Source organism: Spermophilus citellus, assembly GCF_964194105.1.
Source record: "Spermophilus citellus genome assembly, chromosome: 3".
NCBI classification, from domain to species: Eukaryota; Metazoa; Chordata; class Mammalia; order Rodentia; family Sciuridae; genus Spermophilus; species Spermophilus citellus.
In genome coordinates this window covers 224,891,444-224,915,040 of record NC_138184.1, presented here as the reverse complement: position 1 = coordinate 224,915,040, position 23,597 = coordinate 224,891,444, and the positions used below count along the sequence as shown (strand labels likewise).

Genomic DNA, 23,597 nt, shown 5'->3' with positions numbered 1-23,597 from the left:
CATACATACACACACACACACTCTAATTTAAGAAATGGATAAGGAAGCATCCCCAGAAGGGGCTAATGTACAAACAGTAAAGACCAAATGGTGTTTAGTTCACAAAGGACATCAAGAAGGGAGAAAGCAGGGCTTACTCAACAAGATGGGAAGCCCAATGTGGCAGTAGCATACTGAGGGGAAGGGTGGGAAGGCTATGGAAGCTGTGGGTTCTATACTAAAACACCTGCTCTTTATCAGTAGCTGGTATGCCACTCCAGGGTTCTGAGGAAAGTCCATGTCCAGCTGTGCTTCAGAACAATAACTGGTAGCAGGAACATGTGAGGAGCAACCAGTTTGGTCACCAAGTAGCTCAGGTGAGGACCATTAGGACCTTAATTGTGGGAACAGGAAGGAGGATTAGTTAGGGATGCATGGCATTTGTCACCATCTTTCCAGGTCAGTGTTCCCTAAGCTTCAGATAATCCATTTCCTGTTTTCCTTCTCAGTTCCTCCCTAAGCAGGCTTTCATTGCAGGACAGTTGAAGCAGGCAAGAGGTTAATTTGTTGTCACTTAGGACAGTGCCTAGTGCGCTGTCACCTGGAGATCTCACTCAGGTCTGCATTTCCACCAAGCTCCTAGGGGAGCCAGTACTGCTGGTGTGGAGCCCACAGTTCTGGTAACAGGGCCTTAGAATCCAGTGGACATTGCATGGCACTGCACCTGGTCAAGTGTGTGGGCTCTGAAGCAAGATGGTCTGGACAGCCATCCCCACTGTCACATTACCTTACTCCTCTGGTCTCTTCCCGCATCTCCTAAGTAAAACAGGGTGAAATCATCCCACTCCGGGTTGTATGAGAACTAGTTTTTATAAAATGAATTTACAAGAGTACCTCACACACAAGTGCATAATAAATGTTACAGGGGCCCCAACCCAACTGTTTGACACAATTATGTCCCTGCCTCAAGGGAGACCTGACTTTGCTTCTACTTTGCTTTTTCCCATTTCCAGGTAGGAGGCTGGCCAATTAAACCACTTAATAACTGGAAGGTAAGGACAGTCAATGATGGGACAGAGTGGCTATCTATAATGTAAAGTTTTCTAACAGCTGCCTCGTACTCCCTTGGCACCCACCAAACTTCACCTACCCATCTACCACTTCCCCAAAACCAACACCCAGATGGTCTCAAGCTCTCCACCACTTCATATGGGGTCCCTGGCTATTCTCATCCATACCCTCTTCTTGTTTGTCTAGATTTAAGTAAAAATGCAGGTTAACTGTGCCTTCAGTGCTGTCATTGCTCTAGGTGAGGCACCTCTGCACCCTTATGAAGCCAGAATTAGACAGGCAGTCAGCATAGACAGGTAAATTGAGTCAGGGAGGATCAAGTAGGCCAATTTTGAGTGAACCCGGTAAATTGGAGACTGTCCCCTTAGGGATTGAAATGTTAATTCCTTCAGAGCCCTTCCTCCACCCTTACCAAGAACCTCTCACTGCTCCAACCAGTTGCCAAGGTAACCTGTCCCAGGAATTGCCTCTCCCTATAGGGAGCTTTAAGGCTGTTAATGGGTCCTTAGCTGCACCATTCAGCCCTTCCCCCCTTCAGCCCACCTGTTTCCCACCTTTTGGCCATCCCCCTGAGCATTCTTGGGCCTAGTCACATACCAAGGAGAGAGGGGAAGAAGGCAGGAGAACAAAGGAAGCCTAGGACAAACAAAAAGGGCAGAACACCTAGCTTCTTGGGATACCAGGAAACCAGCTATGGCCCCCTTCCCGGGTAGGTGGGGAGGGGAGTCTCTTACCCCTTTTTAAATAAACCCTGCTTTATATGCTTGCCTCTTGCGTGCTTTTCTAATGTTCAAACTTCAACATTTGAGGGAAACAGCTGTATCACTTGGCCCCAGGAAAGTGTTTCAACAAACGGACAAAAATATCAGATGTGTGTGTTTTTTTTTTTTTTTTTTAATTCTAGGCAACTGTAAACCATCCAAGGGGACATTCACATATGACCCAGGAGCCCACTGCCATCCCTGTAAACAACAGTGGGGCAGGTCATCCATCAACACTCCTGAGACAAGCATCTGTGTGCTTTCTGCCAATCTCTGGGACAGAAGTGTAATTTGAACAACCTCAAGTAACGACTGGTGTAATAGGTACAAACTAAATAACCACTGGCACAAGCTGAACACTTCGAGAAACAGACTAGTCTTCCACTGGGAAGCTGCACAAACACAGCAGGGTTGGGGCTCAGAGGGAGAGGGGTATGGTAAAACACCAGCACTCCCAGGACCAGAACCCTACTGGCCACTCCTTCACAGGAATCCGGCAGGGGGCTTCAGAGGCTAATTTTCCTCTTGGTCCTTCTGAGACAATTAGCCCCATTTAAGAGGGTCAAGCACACCCACAAGAGGAAGCCCAGCACTGTGTCCCCTTTGTTCTCTGCCTTAAGTGTGGCCAGGCTAAAACAGCCCCATAAACTATCCCCTCTTAGAGGGTAGGCGGAGTCCCCACGTTAGGAACAACTTCTACAACTCCTGAAATTAAAACAAAAACAAAAACAAAACCAACTGTTGGGCTGTATATAATTTTTAAACTAGAATCTAACTAGAATCTTTAAATCAACTAGAATCTAACTCCAAAAAAGGATCTTCAGAGCAGGATAAGCAGTTCATTTAAATTATTTCTTCTCTGTTATTAACAAAGAGACTACAAAAAAAAAGAGGAAGTGGAGAGTCACTCTTCCCAAAACTCCTCCTGTACTTGCTTGCCTGTAGCCCATGGGAAGACGTGCAATGCTGGGACTGGCCCTGGAACTGACCACCAATCCCTGTGGGGTCACCATGCCACCCCCAGCCCCCAAGTATCAGATGGATGGGAAAACCAGACTAGACTGGGCCAAAGAGACAGCACTCTCAGTGGCAGGGTCAAGATGATAAGAGAGGCTGGGCCCTAGATTCCTCTTCTTCCACAGGATTTTCAGGGCAGCCTTTGGGTTCGGTCTGGCACTTGGTCAAGGGAAGGCAAATCAGAAGCAAGGGCCCTCAGGAAGAAATTAGTCCCTGATAGCGCACAGTGTCTTTTCCGGGGGGACCAATGCCACCCCCCTCCGCCCCCGGACGGTGAGGGGTTGGCACCCTTAAAGAAGGCCATTGGGCCTTCCGGGGTCCAGGGTCAGTCCACCCCGCTCCCGCTGGTGGATTTTCTGGTGCTGTAGGAGGTGCTGCTTCTGGACAAAGCTCTTCTCACACTCGGGGCAGCTGTAGGGCCGCTCACCCGTGTGGATGCGCTGGTGCCGCACTAGGTCAGATGGGTGGCTGAAGCTCTTACCACAGTACCCACAGATGAGGGAACTCCGGCTTTTCCTCCAAGGGATGTGGCCAGGCAGGGCAACCAGGCTGTTGGGTGAGAACCTCTCCTGGACACGTGGGCTAGCACTAGGCCCCTCCTGAAGATGGCAGCGCTGATGGGTGATGAGGTTCACCTTGCAGCTGAAGCTCCTCTGGCACACTTCACACTGATGCAGCTTTGCCTTCTTGGCCTGTGGCTTCAGCCGTGGCCTGGGCCTAAGGCTCTCCTCTGGCTCTGTGGTGGGGAAAGACTCCCACCCTGAGTGGCTCTGCAGATGTGTGGCCAGTTGTTGCTTGTGGCGGAAACTGATCTCACACTCAGAACATTCATAGGAACTGGCAGTGTCCTTTTTTAGCTTCAGGTTCTGCCCACATTCCTGACCCAGCTGGACCTGCCTGTGGGATTTCTGCTTTGTGGAGCAGCCCAGAATTCTGCCACTGGTAGGGTCTGTACTCCCCTCAATGGGATCCTCGAGATTAGAGTCCCCAGGGCCTGTCTCCAGAAGAACAGACCCACCCTGGCCATCCCAGAGCTCAAAATGCTCTGAGCGGAGAAGAGCCTGCTCTTCAGTAGCACCTGAGAACGTGCCAGGGGGGCCCGCAGAGTCCTCCTGCTTGTACAGCACCTCCTGCTTGACCACAGCCCCGTCCACTGCAAAGAAAGAACAACAAAAAGATCACATTCTAGCACCTTTGGCCTCTTCAGAGCCAAACAAGTATCTGAGAATTTCAGAAGGGCTCAAATCAAAGTCCCATGGGAACAAATGAATTAGGACAATCTGGAAAAAGATGTAACTAAGTTCCAAGAATTATTAAAAACTAAATCTATATTTCTGTATAGACAGGTAACTGGAAATCTGAATACATTATTCTAAAAAAAAACAATGTTATAAAAGGTAGCTCTCCAAACTTGTTTGCAAACTATTTAATCCCTGTGAAAAATGACAAAATACACTTCAAATATATTAATTTAGGAGAGTGTTGGAATAATAAATTTGAATAATTAAAGAAAAATACACTAGAGCTATAGCTTAAAAGGTGTGTTCAGCTCTCTCTTTTCTGCATATTCTGCCCAAACACTGTGCCCAAACATCCTACATTTCCTTTCCTCCTGATGTTCTGGCCCGCCTCTCTCCATCATGTTCTGATGATCTATTACATACTCTATTCTGTAGAGCATTAAGAAATGTGGTATGGGGCTGGGGATGTGGCTCAAGTGGTAGCGCGCTTGCCTGGCATGCGTGCGGCCCGGGTTCGATCCTCAGCACCACATACCAACAAAGATGTTGTGTCCGCCGAGAACTAAAAAATAAATATTAAAAATTCTCTCTCTCTCTCTCACTCTCCTCTCTCACTCTCTCTTAAAAAAAAAAAAAAAAAAAAAAGAAATGTGGTATGTAGTCTTAAGGATCCACAGACTGGTAGGAGTAGACAGACATATGACTGGCAAAATGGTAGTCATAAAGGTATCTGGAACTAGCATATGCCAGATGAGGTTAATGATAGTCATCGTTTGGCAGTTCAACAGTGGGAGAGCTCCCCATGAGCTGCAGAGACCTGCTTCAAGGGAGAGGGGGACAGGAGAAAATATTCTAAAGCCACTCACCAGGGTGGGCAGCATCAGGGCCTTCCTCCTCCAAGTCACCCAGCATTTCTGTACCCAAGTCTGCTTCTCCCTCTGGCTGGCCAAGGACCTCTAGGTTGGAAATGGCACAGTATGAGCCCAGAAGAGAGTAAAAGCTCACACAATGGTTAGTTGTTGATGAACACAGTTACTACTGGTAAGGAGCAAATATTAAAACTTCAAAAGACCCAAAGACTACTATTATTGTCACTCTCCCAAGTGCTCTGGGAAAATTAGACAATTCTGGCCATTGCTAAGCATTGATTCAGCTAGCTGCTGCCATTACTGCTCCTCTCTAAGGGCCGCCGGTCTCAGGCACCAGGCTGCAAAGCCCCTGCAGTACACCCAGCAGACCACCACCACCCCACACGCATGGCTGAGGACTTGCCAAAGCCCCTTTCAGGGCATCTAATTTCATCCTTGCTGAGGGACTGCCAGGTGACAAACAAGGAGACAGTTCTGAAGAAAGCACATGACCCAGCTAAGGTCACATGGTCACTTCTCAGGCCCATCGCTACTTCCCTCTTCACTCACTCTGGTCCAGCCACACTGGCCATCCATTTCTCCGTGGGCCTACATTTTAAAGAGTTTGTTTACCAAACAAAATGTATTAGTTATGTAATAGGGAGTATGTGAGTTAAAATTTATACACATTAAGCAGCACTTCTAATCTACATGAAATACACATTTAGACCACAATGACTGACTAGCACTCCAGCCAAACTCCAAGAAAAAGGGTTTGGTCAATTTGTGCTGCATCCCTCATCCCAGGTAATGTAAGACTTCTAATCAAATAGTCTTAACTATTAAAAGCAACATGAGAAACCCCAGCAATACTACCATGCATCAGTAAATCTTCTCAAGAAGTGGCTGTGTAACTGCAGAGAAGAAATACTAGAAGGCATACCTCTGAGACTTTTCCTAAGGTTTTGTAAGTGAGAGGACCTGGAGACTCCCACTTTTCCTGACACAGGCCAATAGGGGATCCCAAGTCAACCTGAGACACAGGTGTAGTCAGAGGCACAAGCCACTGGCCACGGTGTATGAGAGAATTCCAGGGGGAAACTGGAATCCTAGTACTGCTACTCACTCAGAGAGACCAGTGTTTCATAGTTGCTCTCCATGACGTTCCTGTAGAGCTCCTTCTGCCAGTCCTCCAGGTTCTCCCACTCCTGCTCAGAGAAACAGACGCCATCATTCTCAAGTGACCTGGACACCTAAAACCAAAAACGACACACAATGAGCACCTTGGAGTCATGAAGGCCAAGCCAACAATTCAAAATCATGGCCAATAGAAGCTGGGCTCCCCTTCTTGCCTAACTTAGTGCTCTGTGGTTCTACCTTAGGGGCCTCCCCCTTGCTGCCAGGGGGCAGCCGCAGGACCCAGGAGCTCCTGTTGCGCAGCAGGTTCTCCACGTTCTCCAGCCGCCGCTGTAGCAGCCCGTACTCCTGCAGCAGGGTCCCCAGCACGGCCCACTTGCCCTCCAGCTGGTTGCCGAACTCCACGGCAGTCTTCTCATAGTCTGCCAACTTCTTTTCTGCTGTCCCAGTGCGTCCCTCCAGGCTCTGTAGCCGGGCAGCCTGGGACTCCATCTTCTTCTCCACAGACTGGATAGCAGCCACCACTGTCCAGAGTGAGATCTCTGTGGTCTGAAAATATGAGCTTTTTTCTGTTGCTTGTGAAGGAGGTGTAGAAGTTGTTAAAGGGGCAGAGCGCCGCTTTCGTCTATGCTGAAGGATCAATCAAAAAAGATACAAGGTCAGTCAGACAATGCTATTCCGAATATCAAGTAAAGAAAGCAATGTCAAAGTACAAAAGAACTCAGAGCTACCTAATTTCTTTCTTCTTCTTTTTCTTTCCCTCTTACTTTATCTTGTTACTGAAAATCGAACCAGGGGCACTTTACCAATGAGCTACATTCCCAGTCCTTTTTGAGACATTGTCTCACTAAGTTGCTGAAGATGACCTCAAATTTGTTATCCTTCTACTTCAGCCTCCGAAGCTGCTGGGATTAAAGGCCCATATTTGGCTTTTTTTAAAAGTATGCACTTTTTAATTCTGATATTGAAAATGTGTATATTGTAATAACTTTGGAGAATACTGTAGAAAAGTTATGTAAACTGTCTGAACTTATGTAGATTATATACATGAGCTTTTTTTCTTTTCTTTCTCAGTGAAATCAAAATCATATTGCACATATTTTGCTGCCTGCATTTCACACTTAGCATATTTTATGAGACTTTCCTGTACTGGAGTTCATTTTTTAAGCAGTTTCTTTCTACTTTATGTTTTGAACTATATAATAAATGATGTTATTTATATCCACTTTGCCTCCACATTCCTACCTGACATCAATAGTTGATCAAGTCACTGCTGCTGCAAACCTTTCGATGGCTCCCCATGATAAGAGAAAATTCCTTAGCAGGACCTACAAGACCTAACTCATTCCTTATTTATCCTAATAGTTGATATAGTGAATAACACAAATAAATCCTTAAAAAAACATTTGCTGAAATGACTTGACTAAGCCTGCTGACATTTTCCTTATAATTCTCATTTTTATGGTCTTATAATTCTCATTTTTTGACTGAAGCTCAAAATTTCTAAAACCAACACTAGGGAAATCTTTCTGAAGCTGCTTTCTCACACACTGTCCTACTCCATTTTCATTTCAGTCCTAAACTCCCAAAGCTTGCTCCTCTTTCATGTGGCACTTTATTTAAGGCTGCTTATCTAACCCATTTTGGGGGAAATGAGACCAAGAGGAAATCTCTGAAAGAACTGCTGGGGGAAGGGGTCACAGTCTGGCCTTAAACTGTGGACAAAATGAAACTGACTGGCATAGAACTGAACATTTAAGTTTGATCAAGACCTATTTTAGCTATTCATCATAGAACACACAAACGCTTACATATTCCCCTAAAAAGACTTAATTCAATATAAATTATAAATTCATGTGAAACCAAACATTAAGTTGGAAAAATTAACCTCATCACATTTGTTTTGCTTTTGTAAGTCTCTGTGTCACTGGCTTTTTGGAGGCTCATCTTTCCTCCCCGGGGCCACTAAGTGCTTAGTGCTTGCTAAGCACTTCTTCCAGACAGGGTGGTAGGTCAGGGTCTAAGAAGAAGAATGAACCCTTCTTCTTCCACATAATAATAAAGAGTTTCTTCTGGGGCTGGGGATATGGCTCAGGCGGTAGAGCGCTCACTTGGCGTGCATGCGGCCTGGGTTCGATCCTCAGCACCACATACAAGTGGTCATGTTGTGTCTGCCGAAAACTAGAAAATGAGTATCGAAGTTCTCTCTCTCAGAGTTTCTTCTTTTCTTCCATTTTGAATTATCTAGCATAACTGAAAAATTCAAATGTCCATCACCTGACCCATGGATAAACAAACTGTGGTCCACCCATCCATGTTATGGGTTGAACTGTCTGGTCAAAAAAAAGCTGGAGAGCTGGGGTTGGAGCTCTATGGTGGAATGCTTGCTTCCCATGTGGGAGGTACTGAGTTCATTCCTCAACACCACATAAAATAAAAGTATTGTGTCCATCTACAACTAAAAATAATTTTTAAAAAATTAAAAAGATGCTGTAACCTGAACATCAGAATTTGACCTTGTTTGATAAAAGGGTCTTTCTGGAGGTAATCAAGTTATGATTATATCATTATGGTGGGACTTATCCAAAGGACCAGTGTCCTTATAAATCAGGGGAAATCTGGACAGAGACACAGAGACGGACAATGATATGAAGATACACACAGGAAGATGACCTGGAAGAGATGTCTGGGGTCACCAGAAACGAGGAGAGGGGTATAGACCTCATAAGGAGTCAGTCCTACGACACTTTGGTTTCAGAAGTGTAGCCTCCAGAACGGAGATCACACACTTCTGTTGTGTAAGCCAGTCTGTGATTCATGACTTTGTTATCACAGCCCTAGGAAATTAACATGCCACACAGTAAACTAGTCCTCAGCAATTGAAGAGAACAAACTACTGACCTAATATTACTACATGCAAAGTCCAAGAAACAAGACACAAAAGGCTCTATACTGAATTCCATTTAGATGCCATTTAGGAAAAGGCAAAACTATTGGGACAGAAAGATCAGTGGTTGTCAGGGGCCAGGAGTGGGAGGAGATTGATTATAAGCAATATGAGGGAAATTTCTTGGATGATAGAAATATTTTATATTTTAGTAATCTGATGTCTAAACATTTATCAAAACCCATTGAAGTATATGCACAGAGTGAATTTTACTGTATCTCAATAAACAGGATTTAAAATGTCCATGTAGAAGAAAATGTTAGCTGTCATAAAAGTAAACAAAAACAAAATCTAAAAACAGAGAAAATATTGTGAAGAGAATATGAAATAGAGAGATCAAAGCATCCAAAAATAAAACTGCAGACTATATAAAGCATTTATGAAAGTAGAAATGTAGGCAATCAATTAAATGACAAGACAACAGCTTTAGCAGTTAATGTGAATACAATCAAATGCAACCATTTTTCACCCATCAGATGACAAACATGGAAAAAGAATATAACATTTAGAGCTGATCATGATACGAACAACTGATACTTCCATGACCCTCCTGGAAGTCATGGAAAATACTACAAACCATCTTGTGAAGGAGACCTCAGGAAAATCTTTAAAAATCCTTGCCAGGACCACATGTAATCTCAGCGGCTCGAGAGGCTGAGGCAGGAGGATTTCGAGTTCAAAGCCAGCCTCAGACACACAGTGAGGCACTAAGCAACTCAATGAGACCATGTCTCTAAAATAAAAATACAAAATAGGGATGAGGATGTGGCTCAGTGGTTGAATGCCACCAAGTTCAATTCCCAGTACAAAAAAAAAAAAAAAACACAACAAACTTTACCCGGCAATCCCACTTAGGGAACATAGCTTACAAAAATAAACAGTACTTGATGACATACCCATGAAGATAACTAATTATTGGTTAAGATACTTTGGAACAGTCAAAACCTGGAAATAACTTAGATGTTTGTTAATAAGGGAATGGTAAAATAAATTATGGCACAACCCAAGATGGTTTTACATAACCATTAAAGAAATGAGTTAGACGTGTATGTATGGTTTAGAAAACACAGCGAGGGCTGGGAGTGGTAGTGCACGCCTGTAATCCTAGCAGCTTGGGAATTAGCAAAAGACCCTGTCTCAAAATAAAAAATAAAAAAGGGCTGGGGATATAGGTCAGTGGTTAAGCACCCTTGAGTTCAATCCCTGGTGCCAACAACAACAAAGAAAACTTATTGATAAGGTTAAAAGTCCAAATTTTAGGAAAATATATGTATTATCATCTCATTTTCCTATAGAAGAGAAAACATTTATGTAAGCTTGTTTCATCACACAGAAAGGTTTGAAAAGATATTCAACATGCAGTTAACAAACGGGGTTGCACCTTCATGAGGTTGAGAGAAATGGATTTTACTCTTTCATTAAAAAAGTTATTGCTCATTTGATTTTTTTTTTTTTTTTTTTTGATACCAGGGATTGAAGCCAGGGATGCTTCCCCACTGAGCCACATGCCAACCTTTTTTGTATTTTATTTAGAGACAGGATCTCACTGAGTTGCTTAGTGCCTTGTTTTTGCTAAGGCAAGATCCTCCTCCCGCAGCCTCCTGAGCTGCTGAGACTACAGGCGTGCACCACCATGCCTAGCTCATTTGACTTTTTAATAAGCATGTATTCTTTTGTAATTTTTTTCTTAAATTCAATTATGTAAGAGTATTTCTGAAGATAATGAAAATACAAAAGTACACTATGCTGACCATGCTTCTGAAGTTTCTGGCACAATCCTGCCTTTGAATAACATATTGTCAGATCATGAGTCAAACAACTGACATGTTGTTATGGTCCAAACGTTACCAAACGTTAAGTACAAGATAGAGTCCCAACGGTTAAGAAAATCACAGTTAGCTTGAGTTAATGCAAAGCAAATAACATTCTAAAGTGATACTTAAGTTGAACTAGATGGTATCTACAATCTTTCCCAAATAAGAGATACTATTACCTTTTAATATCAAATAGTTTAAAATTGAACACATAAAATGTATAAAATAGTGACAACAGCCAGGTGCAGTGGCACACAACTGTAATCCCAGTGACCTGGGAGACTAGGGAGGAGGATCAGAAGTTCCAGGCCAGCCTCTGCAACTTAGTAAGACCCTGTCGCATAATAAAATTAAAACAGAGAGCTGGGCATGTTTGTCGACAGACAAGATTAATATTGTTAAAATGGCAATGTTATCAAAAGCAATAAATAGATTCAACACAATCCACATAAAAGTACCAATGATATTCTTCACAGAACTAATAAAACAGTCTTAAAATTAATTTGGAAGATTAAGAGACCCAGAATAGCCAAAGCAATTCTAAGCCACAAAAGCAAGGCAGAAGGCATAACAATATCTGACTTCAAATTACACCACAGAGCTATAGTAACAAAAACTGCATGCTACTGGCATAAAACCAGACTCACAGATCAATGGTACAGAGTAGAAGAGACAGAGACGAATCCACATATCTGCAGTCACCTTATCCTTGACAAAGGTACCAAAAACATAACTGGAGAAAAGATAACCTGTTTAACAAATGGTGCTGGGAAAGTTGGTTATCCATATGTAAAAGAATGAAACTAGATTCCTATCTTTCACCCTGAACAAAAATCAACTCAAAAATGGATCAAAAATCTTGGAATCAGACCAGAAACTATGCAACTCCTACAAGAAAACATGGGATCAACACTCCAGCATATAGGTATTCTCAATAGAACCCCTAAAGCTCAGGAAATAATGCCAAAATGAATGGGATGGCATCAAATTAAAAAGTTTCTGTACAGCAAAGGAAATAAATAAGAATGTGAAGAGAGAACTTTCAGAATGTGAAAAAATCTTTGCTAGCTACTCTTCTGACAGAGGACTAATATCTAAAGCATACAACAAACTCAAAAAAACTTAATAGCAAATAAACAACTAGCCCAATTAATACATGGGTAAATGACTTAAACAGACACTTCTCAAAATAAACACAAGTGACCCATGAATATATGAAAAAACTGTTTAACATCATTAGAAATTAGGGAAATGCAAATCAAAACTACACTGATAATTTATTTCATACCAGTCAGAATGGCAGTCATGAAGAATACAAACAAGGGGGGCTGGGGATGTGGCTCAAATGGTAGCGTGCTCACCTTGCATACGTGAGGTACTGGGTTCGATTCTCAGCACCACATAAAAATAAGTAAGTGAAATAAAGGCATGCTGTCCATCTACAATTAAAAAATAAATATTTTTTTTAAAAAAAGAATACAAACAAGGGCCAGGTGCCATGTCGCATCCCTTTAATCCCAGTGGCTCGGGAAGCTGAGGCAGGAGGATCACAAGTTCAAAGTCAGCATAAGCAAAATTGAGGCACTAAGCAACTCAGTGAGACCCTGTCTCGAATCCCCCCCTCCACCCCCCACACAAAAGAATACAAACAATAATAAATGCTGGAGAGGATGTGAAGAAAAAGGATTGTAAATTGATACAATCATCATAGAAATCAGTAAGGAGGCTCCTCAAAAGACTAGAAATGGAAATACCATATGACCCAGCTATACCATTCCTCAGTATTTATCCTAAAGAATTACTCATCTTACTACAGTGACATACGTGTACCCATGTTTATAACAGCACAATTCACAATAGCCAAACTATGGAATCAACCTAAGTATCTTTTTTTTAATATTTATTTTTTAGTTGTTGTTGGACATAATATCTTTATTTGTATCTTTATGTGGTGCTGAGGTTTTATCCCAGTGCCTCATGTGTGCTAGTTGAGCACTCTACCGCTGAGCTACAACCCCAGCCCCACCAGCCTAAGTATCTATCAACAGATGAATGGATAAATAAAATGTGGTATATATGTATATATACAAAATTGAGTTTATTCAGCCATAAAGAAAGATTAAATTGTCATTTGCAGGAAAATGGATAGAATTTGAGACCATTATGTTAAGTGTAATAAGCCAAATGCAGGTCAAGGGTCTCTCATACATGGAAGCTAAAGAGTAAAAAGGAAAAGAAAAAAAAGTTGTAGGGGGTGATCAAATGAAAAGCAAGGGGAGATCAGAAGCGGAAAGGAACAAAGGGGTAAGGAAAAAAAAAATGGGGGCAGATCTCACGAAAATCAAAGAGATCAACAGAGGAAAGAAACCAAAGGGTAGGAGATGGAAAGGGAGTGGGGGGAAGTGCTAGGGGAGAACACTGGCCAAACTACCTTGTTATATTGTATACATATACTACTAATAAGTAAGAACAAATTCCACTATTATATACAACTATAATGCAACAATTTTTTTTTAAAGAGAGAGAATTTTTAATATTTATTTTTTAGTTCTCGGCGGACACAACATCTTTGTTGGTATGTGGTGCTGAGGATCGAACCCGGGCCGCACGCATGCCTGGCGAGCGCGCTACCGCTTGAGCCACATCCCCAGCCCTATAATGCAACAATTTTAAAAATGTGGAGGAAAAAACAAAACCCAAGGGACTGAGGATGTAGCTCAGTGGTAGAGTACTCCTGCATTCAATCCCCAGTACCACTTACAAACACACACTCAGAAAGTAGTGACAACAAATACTCATGGTTTCACTACTCAGTTACACACACACACACACACACACACACACACACTTCCTTTAATGTCTTTTGTGTTATTCTCTAACTACTATCCTTGATTTTTTTTTTTTTACTATTAATTGCCTTTTTCCATGTATTTATATTTGTTTCCAAGAAAACATATTCGTGAGTTTTGTATGTTTTAGGACTTTACATGAATTGAATCATTCTCCCACAACTCCTGGGAATATTTTATTGTTGCATGTGGTTACGATTGATGTTCACTGCTGTATCATATTCATTGTATAATACTGTCTATTTTTCCATTCCACTACTAATGTTTCTATCTTTTTGTCATTACAAACACTGCTATGATGAACAGGACTATACATGGGTCCTAAGTCCTAGGAGACACACCTGGGCAAGTGTTTCCTTAGGGTACAGTTCTAGGAAAGGGATTTTTCCATCATAGAGTATGTATGCATCCTGAAATTACGCAGGTAATGTCAAATGTTACATTTTTATATGTATTGGCCATTCAAAATTTCCCCTTCAGTGAAATATCTGCTTAAGTATTTTATCCATTTATTTTGGGTTGACTTTTCCTGTCTCAAAATTTCTGAATTAATTCTGGAAACTAATCTCCAGCATAGATAAGTTACAAATATTCTTATTTGTGCATAATGGGTTTTTACTTTTGTGGGGGTGGGATAGGTACTGGGGATTGAATTCAGGAACCCTTTACCACTGAGCTACACCCACAGTTCTTTTTATTTTTGATTACAAGACAGGATTTTACGGGCTGGGGATGTGGCTCAAGCAGTAGCGCGCTCGCCTGGCATGCGTGCCGCCCGGGTTCGATCCTCAGCACCACATACAAACAAAGATGTTGTGTCCGCCGAAAACTAAAAAATAAATATTAAAAAATAAAAAAAAAAAAGACAGGATTTTACCAAGTTACTGAGGCTGGCCTTGAACCTGCTATCTTCTGCCTCAACCTCCCAAATCACTGGGAATTCAAGCATATACCACCATACCCAGCTTACTTTTTATTATCTTAACTTTAATATAGTTATGTTTTATTTGTGTCCTTTTATGGTTTCAACTTTTGTGTCAGAGGTTAAAAATAAACTTAAATTCCATAATATCATTTTCTAAACTTTTTATAGTTTTGCCTTTATCTTTTAAATACTTAAATTCAATTAAAATTCATTTATGTGTACAGCACAAATCCTGACTTCCAGTCTTTTACCATTATAAAAGTAGTAGTAGCCTTCTTTAGCAATATTTATATATACTTAAGCCAACTTTCTTTTCATTGGTTTTGGCCTGGTACATTGTCTTCACATCCTTTTATATTTAGCATTTCTTTAGACTTATCTTTTAGTTGTATCTCTTATAAATCATACTTGGGGGGCTGGCACTAAGGCTTAGCAGTAGAGCACTCACCTAGCACATGCAAGGCCCTGGTTTCAATCCTCAGCACCACATAAATAAAGGTATAAAAAATGTAAGCATAACATATTATAAAAATAAATAAATAATACTTGGATTTGTTTCCCCTCATCCTAACAATCTCTGCCTTTTTCTTTAATTTTTTTCTTATTCTATTAGCCCCCCTTCTAAGTTATTCAATTTCTAGTATTTTAGCAATTGGCCTTGAAACTATAGGAAGCATACTTACAAAGATCTTTAAATACTTGAATTGTGATCATCTCTATATCAATGCTGTAATGTGCTGAAATTCCCTTTAATTCTATAAGAAATTATTAGTTTTATTCAGCCAATATTTATTTAGATTTACTTATTTTCACAGATCATCACAGTATTTTCCATTTTCAGAATTTCCATTTGGGAAAATTTTCCTTTTACCTAAAGTATATTCTTTAGAATGTTCTTTAATGAAAGTGTATTGCTAGCAAATTGTTAAATTTCAATTTATCTGAAAATATTTTACCATTGTTTTTGAAAGATATTTTTGTTGAGTATAAAATTCTCAAAACATGATTATTTTTCTTTCATCCTGACAATACCATTTTACTGTTATCAGACTTCCATCATTGCTGTTGAAAAGTTGTCCCCCCTGAGCCTAGATTTCTTCTTTTTTCCTTCATTTTTTTTAAGTTCTAGTACATTCGTTTTATTTATCTATTTTTTTATGTGGTGCTGAGGATGGAATCCACCAACTTGCATGTGCTAAGCGAGCACCGGACCGCTGAGCCACAACTCCAGCCCCAGAAATTTCTTTTATATCTATCCTGATTGATGATATATCATTATTTCCATGTACTGGCATTTGTCAATCCTACAATATCATCAGACATTAGCAACTCATCATATATGGCCTCCAGTACACGGAGAGAAAGTCCAAGTGACAGCAAGTGTGTGCATGCAAGTGCTTTCCTTCTAGTTCCAGTTAGATGAGTGTTAGATTTTCTTGTTCCATTTTTTTAAAAATATTTATTCACGATACCTTTATTTCACTCATTTAGTTTTTTAACGTGGTGCTGAGGATTGAACCCAGGGTCCTGCGGGTGCGAGACAAGCCCTTTACTGCTGAGCCACAACTCTAGCCCCAATTTTCCATTTTTCTTATCTCTTATCTTCTCACATTTCCCTTCTCTTTTTTTTACTTACTCTGCATTGTTTTCTGGATAATTTCTTCACTTCCACCAGATGATTATCGGTGTGTCTAATATGCAAATAAGTATAGCTTTCCACTGACTTTAAAATTTTAATTATATTTTTTATTCTTAGAACTTCTATTTTAGAACTACAGTTGTAGCTCAGTGGTAGGGTGCTTGCCTAGCACATGTGAGGCACTAGGTTTGATCCTAAGCACTACATAAAAACATAATTATATCCATCTACAACTAAAAATATTTTTAAAAATAAATTCTATTTTACTTTTTCAAACTGGGTTGTTTTCTCTTTTGACCCTTATTCATATTTCCCATTCTTTCTTTTATCTTTAAATATATTAAGCACAGTTATTTCATTTCTTTTTAAAGAGGGGGAGAGAGAGAGAGAGAATTTTAATATTTTTTTTTTTTTTTTTTTTTAGTTTTTTTTGGCGGACACAACATCTTTCTTTGTATGTGGTGCTGAGGATCGAACCCGGGCCACATGCATGCCAGGCGAGCGCGCTATCGCTTGAGCCACATCCCCAGCCCACAGTTATTTCATATTCTGTGTCTAATACCACTAATGTGTGAAATCTTTGAGGATTTAATTTGTTGACCATTATTTTTACTGGCTTTTCTTTTCCTTGTTTGTTTGGTAATTTTTTAAAATCATAAACTCGTACTTCTTAGAACTTTATCCATTGGAATTAGTTGAAGTCAGGCTGCAGTTGTAGCTCAGTGGTACAGTGCTTGCCTAGTACTGGGTTCAATTTTCAGCACCACATAAAAATAAATGAATAAAATAAAGGTATTGTTTCCATCTACAACTAAAAACATTTAAAAAAAAAAAGAATTAGTTGAAGTCTAAGTTAAATGTAGATTCCTTCAGAAGAGATTTGTTTGTGGGCTGGGGTTGTGGCTCAGTGGTAGAGTGCTTGACTACCAGGTGCAAGGCCCTGGGTTTGATCCTCAGCACCACATAAAAATAAATTAATAAAATAAAGGCATTGTGCCCAACTACAACTAAAAATTAAATATTTAAAAAAAATTTGTGTTTGTTTTTGACAAACAACTGGGAATTCTTTAAATGCTTGGCTTAGGATTTCTTGAACTATTCTATTCAGAGAGTATGAATTCAAGCAACAAGCTCATAAATTCTCAAGGGAGGGGCTGGGGATGTGGCTCAGGCGGTAGCGCGCTCACCCGGCATGCGTGGGGCCCGGGTTCGATCCTCAGCACCACAAACAAACGAGGATGTGGTGTTCCCCGATAATTGAAAAATAAATATTAAAATTCTCTCTCTCTCTCTTTAAAAAAAAAAAAATTCTCAAGAGAAATCTCAGACCCATCTCACAATGTCAAGGTTTAATGCCTTTTTAAATTTTTTGCAATCACCTAGGGGAAAGAGCTTACATTTAATTAACTCAGCCTTAGAATATTGCCCTTTGAATTCTCAGCTTTAGGGGGTTGTAACAGGAGGCTTCTCTATCTTAAGCTCTGAGTTTTGTCTTCTATTTTCTAGGTCCCTTGAGGTCATAAAATACCAAAAATGAATGTTCAGAAAATACCCTCAAAGTTGGCCTCAGAACTCTGCTTACCTCTTTAAAATGTTCCCTCTTTCACTTACTTTATGCAAATATTCTTTACTATACATTTCAAATGTATTTATATAGGTGTTTTTCTCAGCATTTATTAATTGTTTTCATCAAGGCAAGGACTTGGACTAGAGATACTTTATCTGAAGAGATAAAGTCTGAGAACAGAAACATGCTGAAGAACAAATCTGTCCTACAGTGACAAATCCCTAAGTTATCTGAAGCGAGATTTGGGATTTTGGTGATCTTTAAGGCTTCCTCGCCACAAAGTCTGTTGGTGACCTGTAAGCAACCCTGGAATGAGCAGTAGGGAGCAAGCATTCTAGCAGAGTTCTCTTGCCCCAAGTCTTCCAAATCCTCCCTTCTCCACTTCCTGCAAGAATCGAATCTAGTGCACCCTGCTCAAGGTAAGGTTTTCACCACAGGATCTTCTTAGCCCTTCATTCTCACTGAAGATCTCACATGATTCTGAAAAGGTTTGTGGACCCAAAACGGCTGCATTAAAACCCAATTCAGTTATACCTGTCCTCCCCATAGGAAAGCCTCCCCGGTATTTTTAAGTTAACCATTACTCCAGAACAGAAATGAGAAGTGTCAGCGCTAGAAGGAACCTTAGAAATCATCTAGCAACTAACTCAACACTTGCAACTCAGAGTTCAACGGAGACCCAGAGGATGGACACAGTTGCCTAAAATCACCTAAACTGGGTGGCTTGAGAGCTCGGGTAGGACTGACCTCGTTTCCCGTCTCCATACCCAGGTACTCCTAACAAGCGCCAGTGTCTTGACATTCCTTGAAAAGGGGTGGCTTCGGGAGGCAGAAGGGGAGGAAAGAACTCTGACACCTTCGCAAACAAAACCCAGCAACTACGGTAAGTGACACCTGTCCCGAAGCACAGGCGACCCCGCCTGGCTCTCACTCGTGGCTGCACCCCAGCACAGAAAGTTGTAGGAGTGTGACGGAGAAACCGGCAGCGCGTCAGGCCAGACTGCGCGGTGGCAGGTAATGAGTGTGGGGTCCCCGGAGCACCCGGCGAGCTCGCTGGTGGCGACAGGACCTTGGGTTCCCAGGTCGGGCAAGAAGCAGAAACGTGTGGCCACTGGGACAATCCCAAGAACGTGAAACGAGCCTCGCGGAATTTCTGGGCGCCGGCGCCGAGGCGCGGGACGGACGCGGAGGGAGCGGGTGCCTGGGGCCGCGGGCGGGTGAGGGAGGGGCGCCCGCCCGCGCCCGCCGCAGCGCGCGACGCCGACCCCGCCCCGACGGGCTCCGCCGCCCGAACGGCCTGAAGGTCGCAGGGGAGCCTCTCACCCGAGCAGGCGCCGCCTCCGCCATAGCTCCAGTCGCCGCTCAACAGCCGGGCCGCCTGAGAGCCGTCGGGCTGCGCGCCAGTCCGCCCGCACCCGGACGCTCCCGGAAGCTGCCGCCGTGTTGACGCGAGGTGCACTCTGGGAGCCGGCCCTGCCCGCCAAGATGGGGCTCAGTCGCCCGGCCCACGCGGGGTTTCCATCGCGCCCCCGTGCGGCCGGAGGACGAACGGCAGGCTGGAACCCAGGCCAGCGCGGCATGGCGAGCCAGCTCCGACCTTGAAGTCCAGAGCACGTTGTGAATTGAGGGAGGACCCGCGGGCCTTTGTGTGTCTTTTGGGTGCCAGCACTTTACTAAATGCTTTGCGGGATTGAAAAATGCATGAAACTCGGATTTTTCTCCTAGAGAAGAACATGTAACCTACTCGGGGAAAGGAGAAATGGCCCCAACTGGCAAGTGCCCTTATACTAGTAGTGCACTTATTACCTGGCTTTTTAGATAATAGAATCGCATTTTCATATCAACAGTGTGGAATCAAGGGCCCAGTCAACCCACTGTAGTCCACTAAGTGTGGTGTCACATGCCTTGGAAAATCCAAGATAGACTTGATTCAAATAATTAATCCAGTCCTTGAGCTGCATGTGTATTAGAAGGTGTGTTCGGAGTTTGGGCTTAGAAAGCATGGCCACGTTACCATTTCATCACCATATACCAGCAACACTCCTGCAACCATACTTACCTAATTTATACCATTTTGCCTCTCTAGATATGTGAAGGAGAGTGAAATGAACGTCTAATGACAGGCATGAAGCGCTTCCTCTGAGATATAAACTCTTAAAATCAACAGAAAATTTGTTACCCTAGACTGTCTCCTTCACAGGAAGGGCTGAGGTCAGATTCCACTTCCTCAAAGAGGTCTGCCCTACCTACTCTGACTACAGCCCAACTCTCTCCTCCATCCCCAAACTCATTGTCTTCACCCTGCTGGAAATAACCTCTTTTTTTTTTTCATTTACTTCTCTGTCTCTTCCACTAAAATGTCTTTTCACAGTATCGTCTACTCATTTTTCTCAGAAGTGCTCCCAAATGCTTTTGAATGATTAAGTAGTGAATCAGAGAGTAAGGATATAAAAAGCCATCTCAAAGACGGTGGCGCACACCTGAAATCCCAGGGGCTCAGGAGGCTGAGGCAGGAGGATTGTGAGTTCAGAGCCAGCCTCAGCAACAGGCGAAGTGCTAGGCAACTCAGTGAGACCCTGTCTCATAAATAAAATACAAAATAGGGCTGGGAATGTGGCTCGGTGGTCAAGTGCCCCTGAGTTTCATCCGTGGTAGAAAAAGAGACAGAGAGAGAGAAAAGATGATTTTCAGGGCAAACAGATTGACAGGAGCTTGATTGAATCATTACCAAATCTTAAGGAAGAATGGACCAGCCTGAAGAGACTAATTAACAATAAGTTCTGCCCTCTCTCAGACCAATAAACACTTGCCGTCAGACTCAGAAAGACATGTATCATGATTGTGGAGACAGACATATCAGGACATACGGCATTGTTCATAGAACTCACCCCTCATTCCATTTCTATGCTCACCAGGCTGCTGACTGATGAGTCAGGTTTCCACGTAGCTGCTGGGAGACAACATGCATTAGACTGACGGGAATAAACAGTCCACCCCTGGAAATGGTTAAACTGATACTCTAGTTTGTCCATCAATCTCTAGAGAGTCAGCTTGATTCAGAATTCTGATGCTGAGCCTGGGATTCTGGAAAAGAGTTTAGATTGAATTTCCAGCCTTCCATGGAGGAGGGAGACAACACCAGGTACTGTTCTGTAGGTGCCTGGCCTTTGGGAAATGGTGTAGGGCAATGATTTAGGAAATGTGACTGGAGAATGACACCAGTCCTGGCCCAGCACTGCCACTTACTGGAGGTGGGCCTTGTGCAAATCTTTAACTCTTGGTACTGTCATTTCCTCCTTATTCTTGGGGAATAATAATACTGTTTAGTTCACAGACTTCCTGTAAGGAAGTTAAATGAGTTAAATGAATGAATTCAAGGCATTAAAATAGCACCTGTCATGGAGTAAGAGTTCAAGGAGTGCTCATGATCATATAACAAAGACTTAGAGACTGCTCTGGCTAAAAACAGTGACTCTTGGGGCTGCAAATTTCCAGTTGGAAACGAAAGGCCAAATGAAAACTTGGCATCTCTGCATCTGACTCTTTTTCTCAGAGTCATTCTCCTTTTTTTTGGACTGTCTTACTATGTTACCCAGGTTGGTCTGGAACTTATGGACTCAAGTGATCCTCCTGCCTCAGCCTCCCAAATAGCTGGGACCACAAGTGCAGCCACCACACCTCCCAGATTTCTTATTGCATCTCTCTCTCTCTCTCTCTCTTTTTCACATTTTGAATTTTAAATGTATTAATGTAAAATGTCTTCAAAACTTCATTAATTATTTGGCTAAAAACTGGTACAGAATTCCTCTCAGGGAAAGAATAGTATTTCATTTGGCCAGAGTTTTATAGGTCATTTTATTTATGGAAGAAGAGTCACAAAGGTATGGCTTGGAAGGCAGAAGGTGAAAAGTTAAAACCAAATTGCTCTGGGTAAAGAATTAGGATTTGGGGATTTCCCTGCATATCCTGAGAGAAAGGGTGAGAGGGCTCAGAACAGGGAGGAGAGCTGCTCTTTAGAGAACCAGCAGAGAGATGAAATATGGAAGCAGGTGGCAAACTCTGAGCAAGTCCTAGGAGTGAGAATGGTTCCAGGTGTTTTAAGAGCAGAGAATAAGTCTAATTTGGGTCATTTACTGTGCTAGGCTGAGATGAGATCGCTTCTGTGACTTTCAAATTATAAAGTCCACTGCACATAAATGTCATGTGGGTTAACATAGAACCAAGAGAATAGACCTGCCCTTGGCTGATAGTTTGCTCAGCTGCCTGTTTTTATAGTTACAACAATTGATGAACCAATATGGTAATTCACAGGCATAGCCTTGTTAATTCTGGGCCCTGGTGTGAAGTTTCCTACTTTTCCCCCTTTCATGTTGACAGTATTCAATACCCAGAGACCAGATCTCAGACAACCAGTTATGGGGCCTGAATCCTTGATTATAAGATAACTTTATTTCTTTCATAGCATTTAAATGTCTTCAATAATTTTTTACTTTTTTTTTTTTTAGTAATTTCTTTAATGGTTGCCTAGGAGTTTCCTATCTCTTATGAAAAACAGCTTCAAATTTGTACCAACTTAACTCCAATGATAGAAAGAGAATGCTAGTCCTAGCCAGGCGCAGTGGCGCACACCTGTAATCCCTGAGGTTCAGGAGACTGAGGCAGGAGGATCGAAGTTCAAAGCCAGCCTCAGCAACTTAGTGAGGCCCTATCTCAAAATGAAAACTAAAAAGGCTGGGGATGTGGATGTGGCTCAGTGATAAAGCCCTGCTGGGTTCAATCCCTGGTACCCAAGAAAAGAAAAAAAGAAATATTAATCCTACACAGTCTATTCCCCTTTGCTTTCCTTTTTTTGGGGGGGTATTATTGTTATACATAATTTTACAATGTATTGTATTTTGTAATATTAATTTAAATATAAACTTAAATATAATTTTATGTCCTTAATAAAGTTGAAAGCAAAACGGAGAGCTTTTTTAAAATCACTTTTGTTATATTAAACTTCTTTTTAAAAACTTATTATTTCTGGTTCACCAATAAATCTATCAATCTTTAACAAAGAAAATAACTTTGGTCACCTGTGGTTTTCATTTTCAGTGTCATCTAGCTTACACCTGCCTTCTTAGGTCTTCCATTGCATTCTCTGTGGACAGCTGTGTGTGCTCTGCTTCTAAGGAGTTCCATGGGACTGCAGCATAGTGGACCCTGAGCTCACTGGCAGCCTATAGGACAATCTGGGAGTTGAAGGACCTCCTTGCCTGCTTGTGCCTCACCATCTGATTCTGTCCCCTGCAACTTCACACCCTTGGCTCTGACCACACTAGTCTCCTGCATCATAATCCCCAGTGCTGTTGCTCCCCTTGCTTTGTCCTCAGCCATGTGCCTCCTCCCTCCTTTCCCTTTGCCCCATCCATCTCGTGCTTTAAACCCAGACTTCTCTATGAAGATTTGCCTGACTCCTAGAGCATCACGAGCTCCTGCCTCTCATGTTGACCCATTCTTATGACCCATTGTCAAGCAAATGCTACTGCCTGGGGTTGCCAGCTTCCTTTTCATGTGTACCCCAATAGTGCCGATCCTGACTAATGTGCAAACACTGAAAAGATAACTGAACAAATTGCAAAAGCCAATGTCCTGAGTCACCATCTCTGATCAATTCTGGAGGTAGAGCTTACTATGAGACTTTCCCTGGAGCCCATGCTGGGGTATGGGTGATGCATGATACAGCTGAGGGCATTTGGCTTCCAGGAACCCAGAGACTTTTTGCCTCTCTCTAGCTCTGAAAGACTTTTCTACAGAAAGAGC

General features: G+C 42.1%; 1 protein-coding gene across 1 annotated transcript; it reads right to left on the bottom strand.

Annotated features, from left to right (window-relative positions):
* Nucleotides 1–675: 675 nt before the first annotated feature.
* On the bottom strand, nt 676–19,278 carry LOC308643146 (zinc finger protein 212-like). The gene is made up of 5 exons (XM_081282971.1): nt 19,119–19,278; nt 6,295–6,684; nt 6,044–6,170; nt 4,936–5,025; nt 676–3,981 (listed from the first exon to the last, which is right to left on the bottom strand). The coding sequence occupies exons 1-5, from the start codon at nt 19,140–19,142 to the stop codon at nt 3,119–3,121; spliced, it is 1,494 nt and encodes a 497-aa protein (XP_081139097.1). The 5' UTR covers nt 19,143–19,278; the 3' UTR covers nt 676–3,118.
* Nucleotides 19,279–23,597: the final 4,319 nt, after the last annotated feature.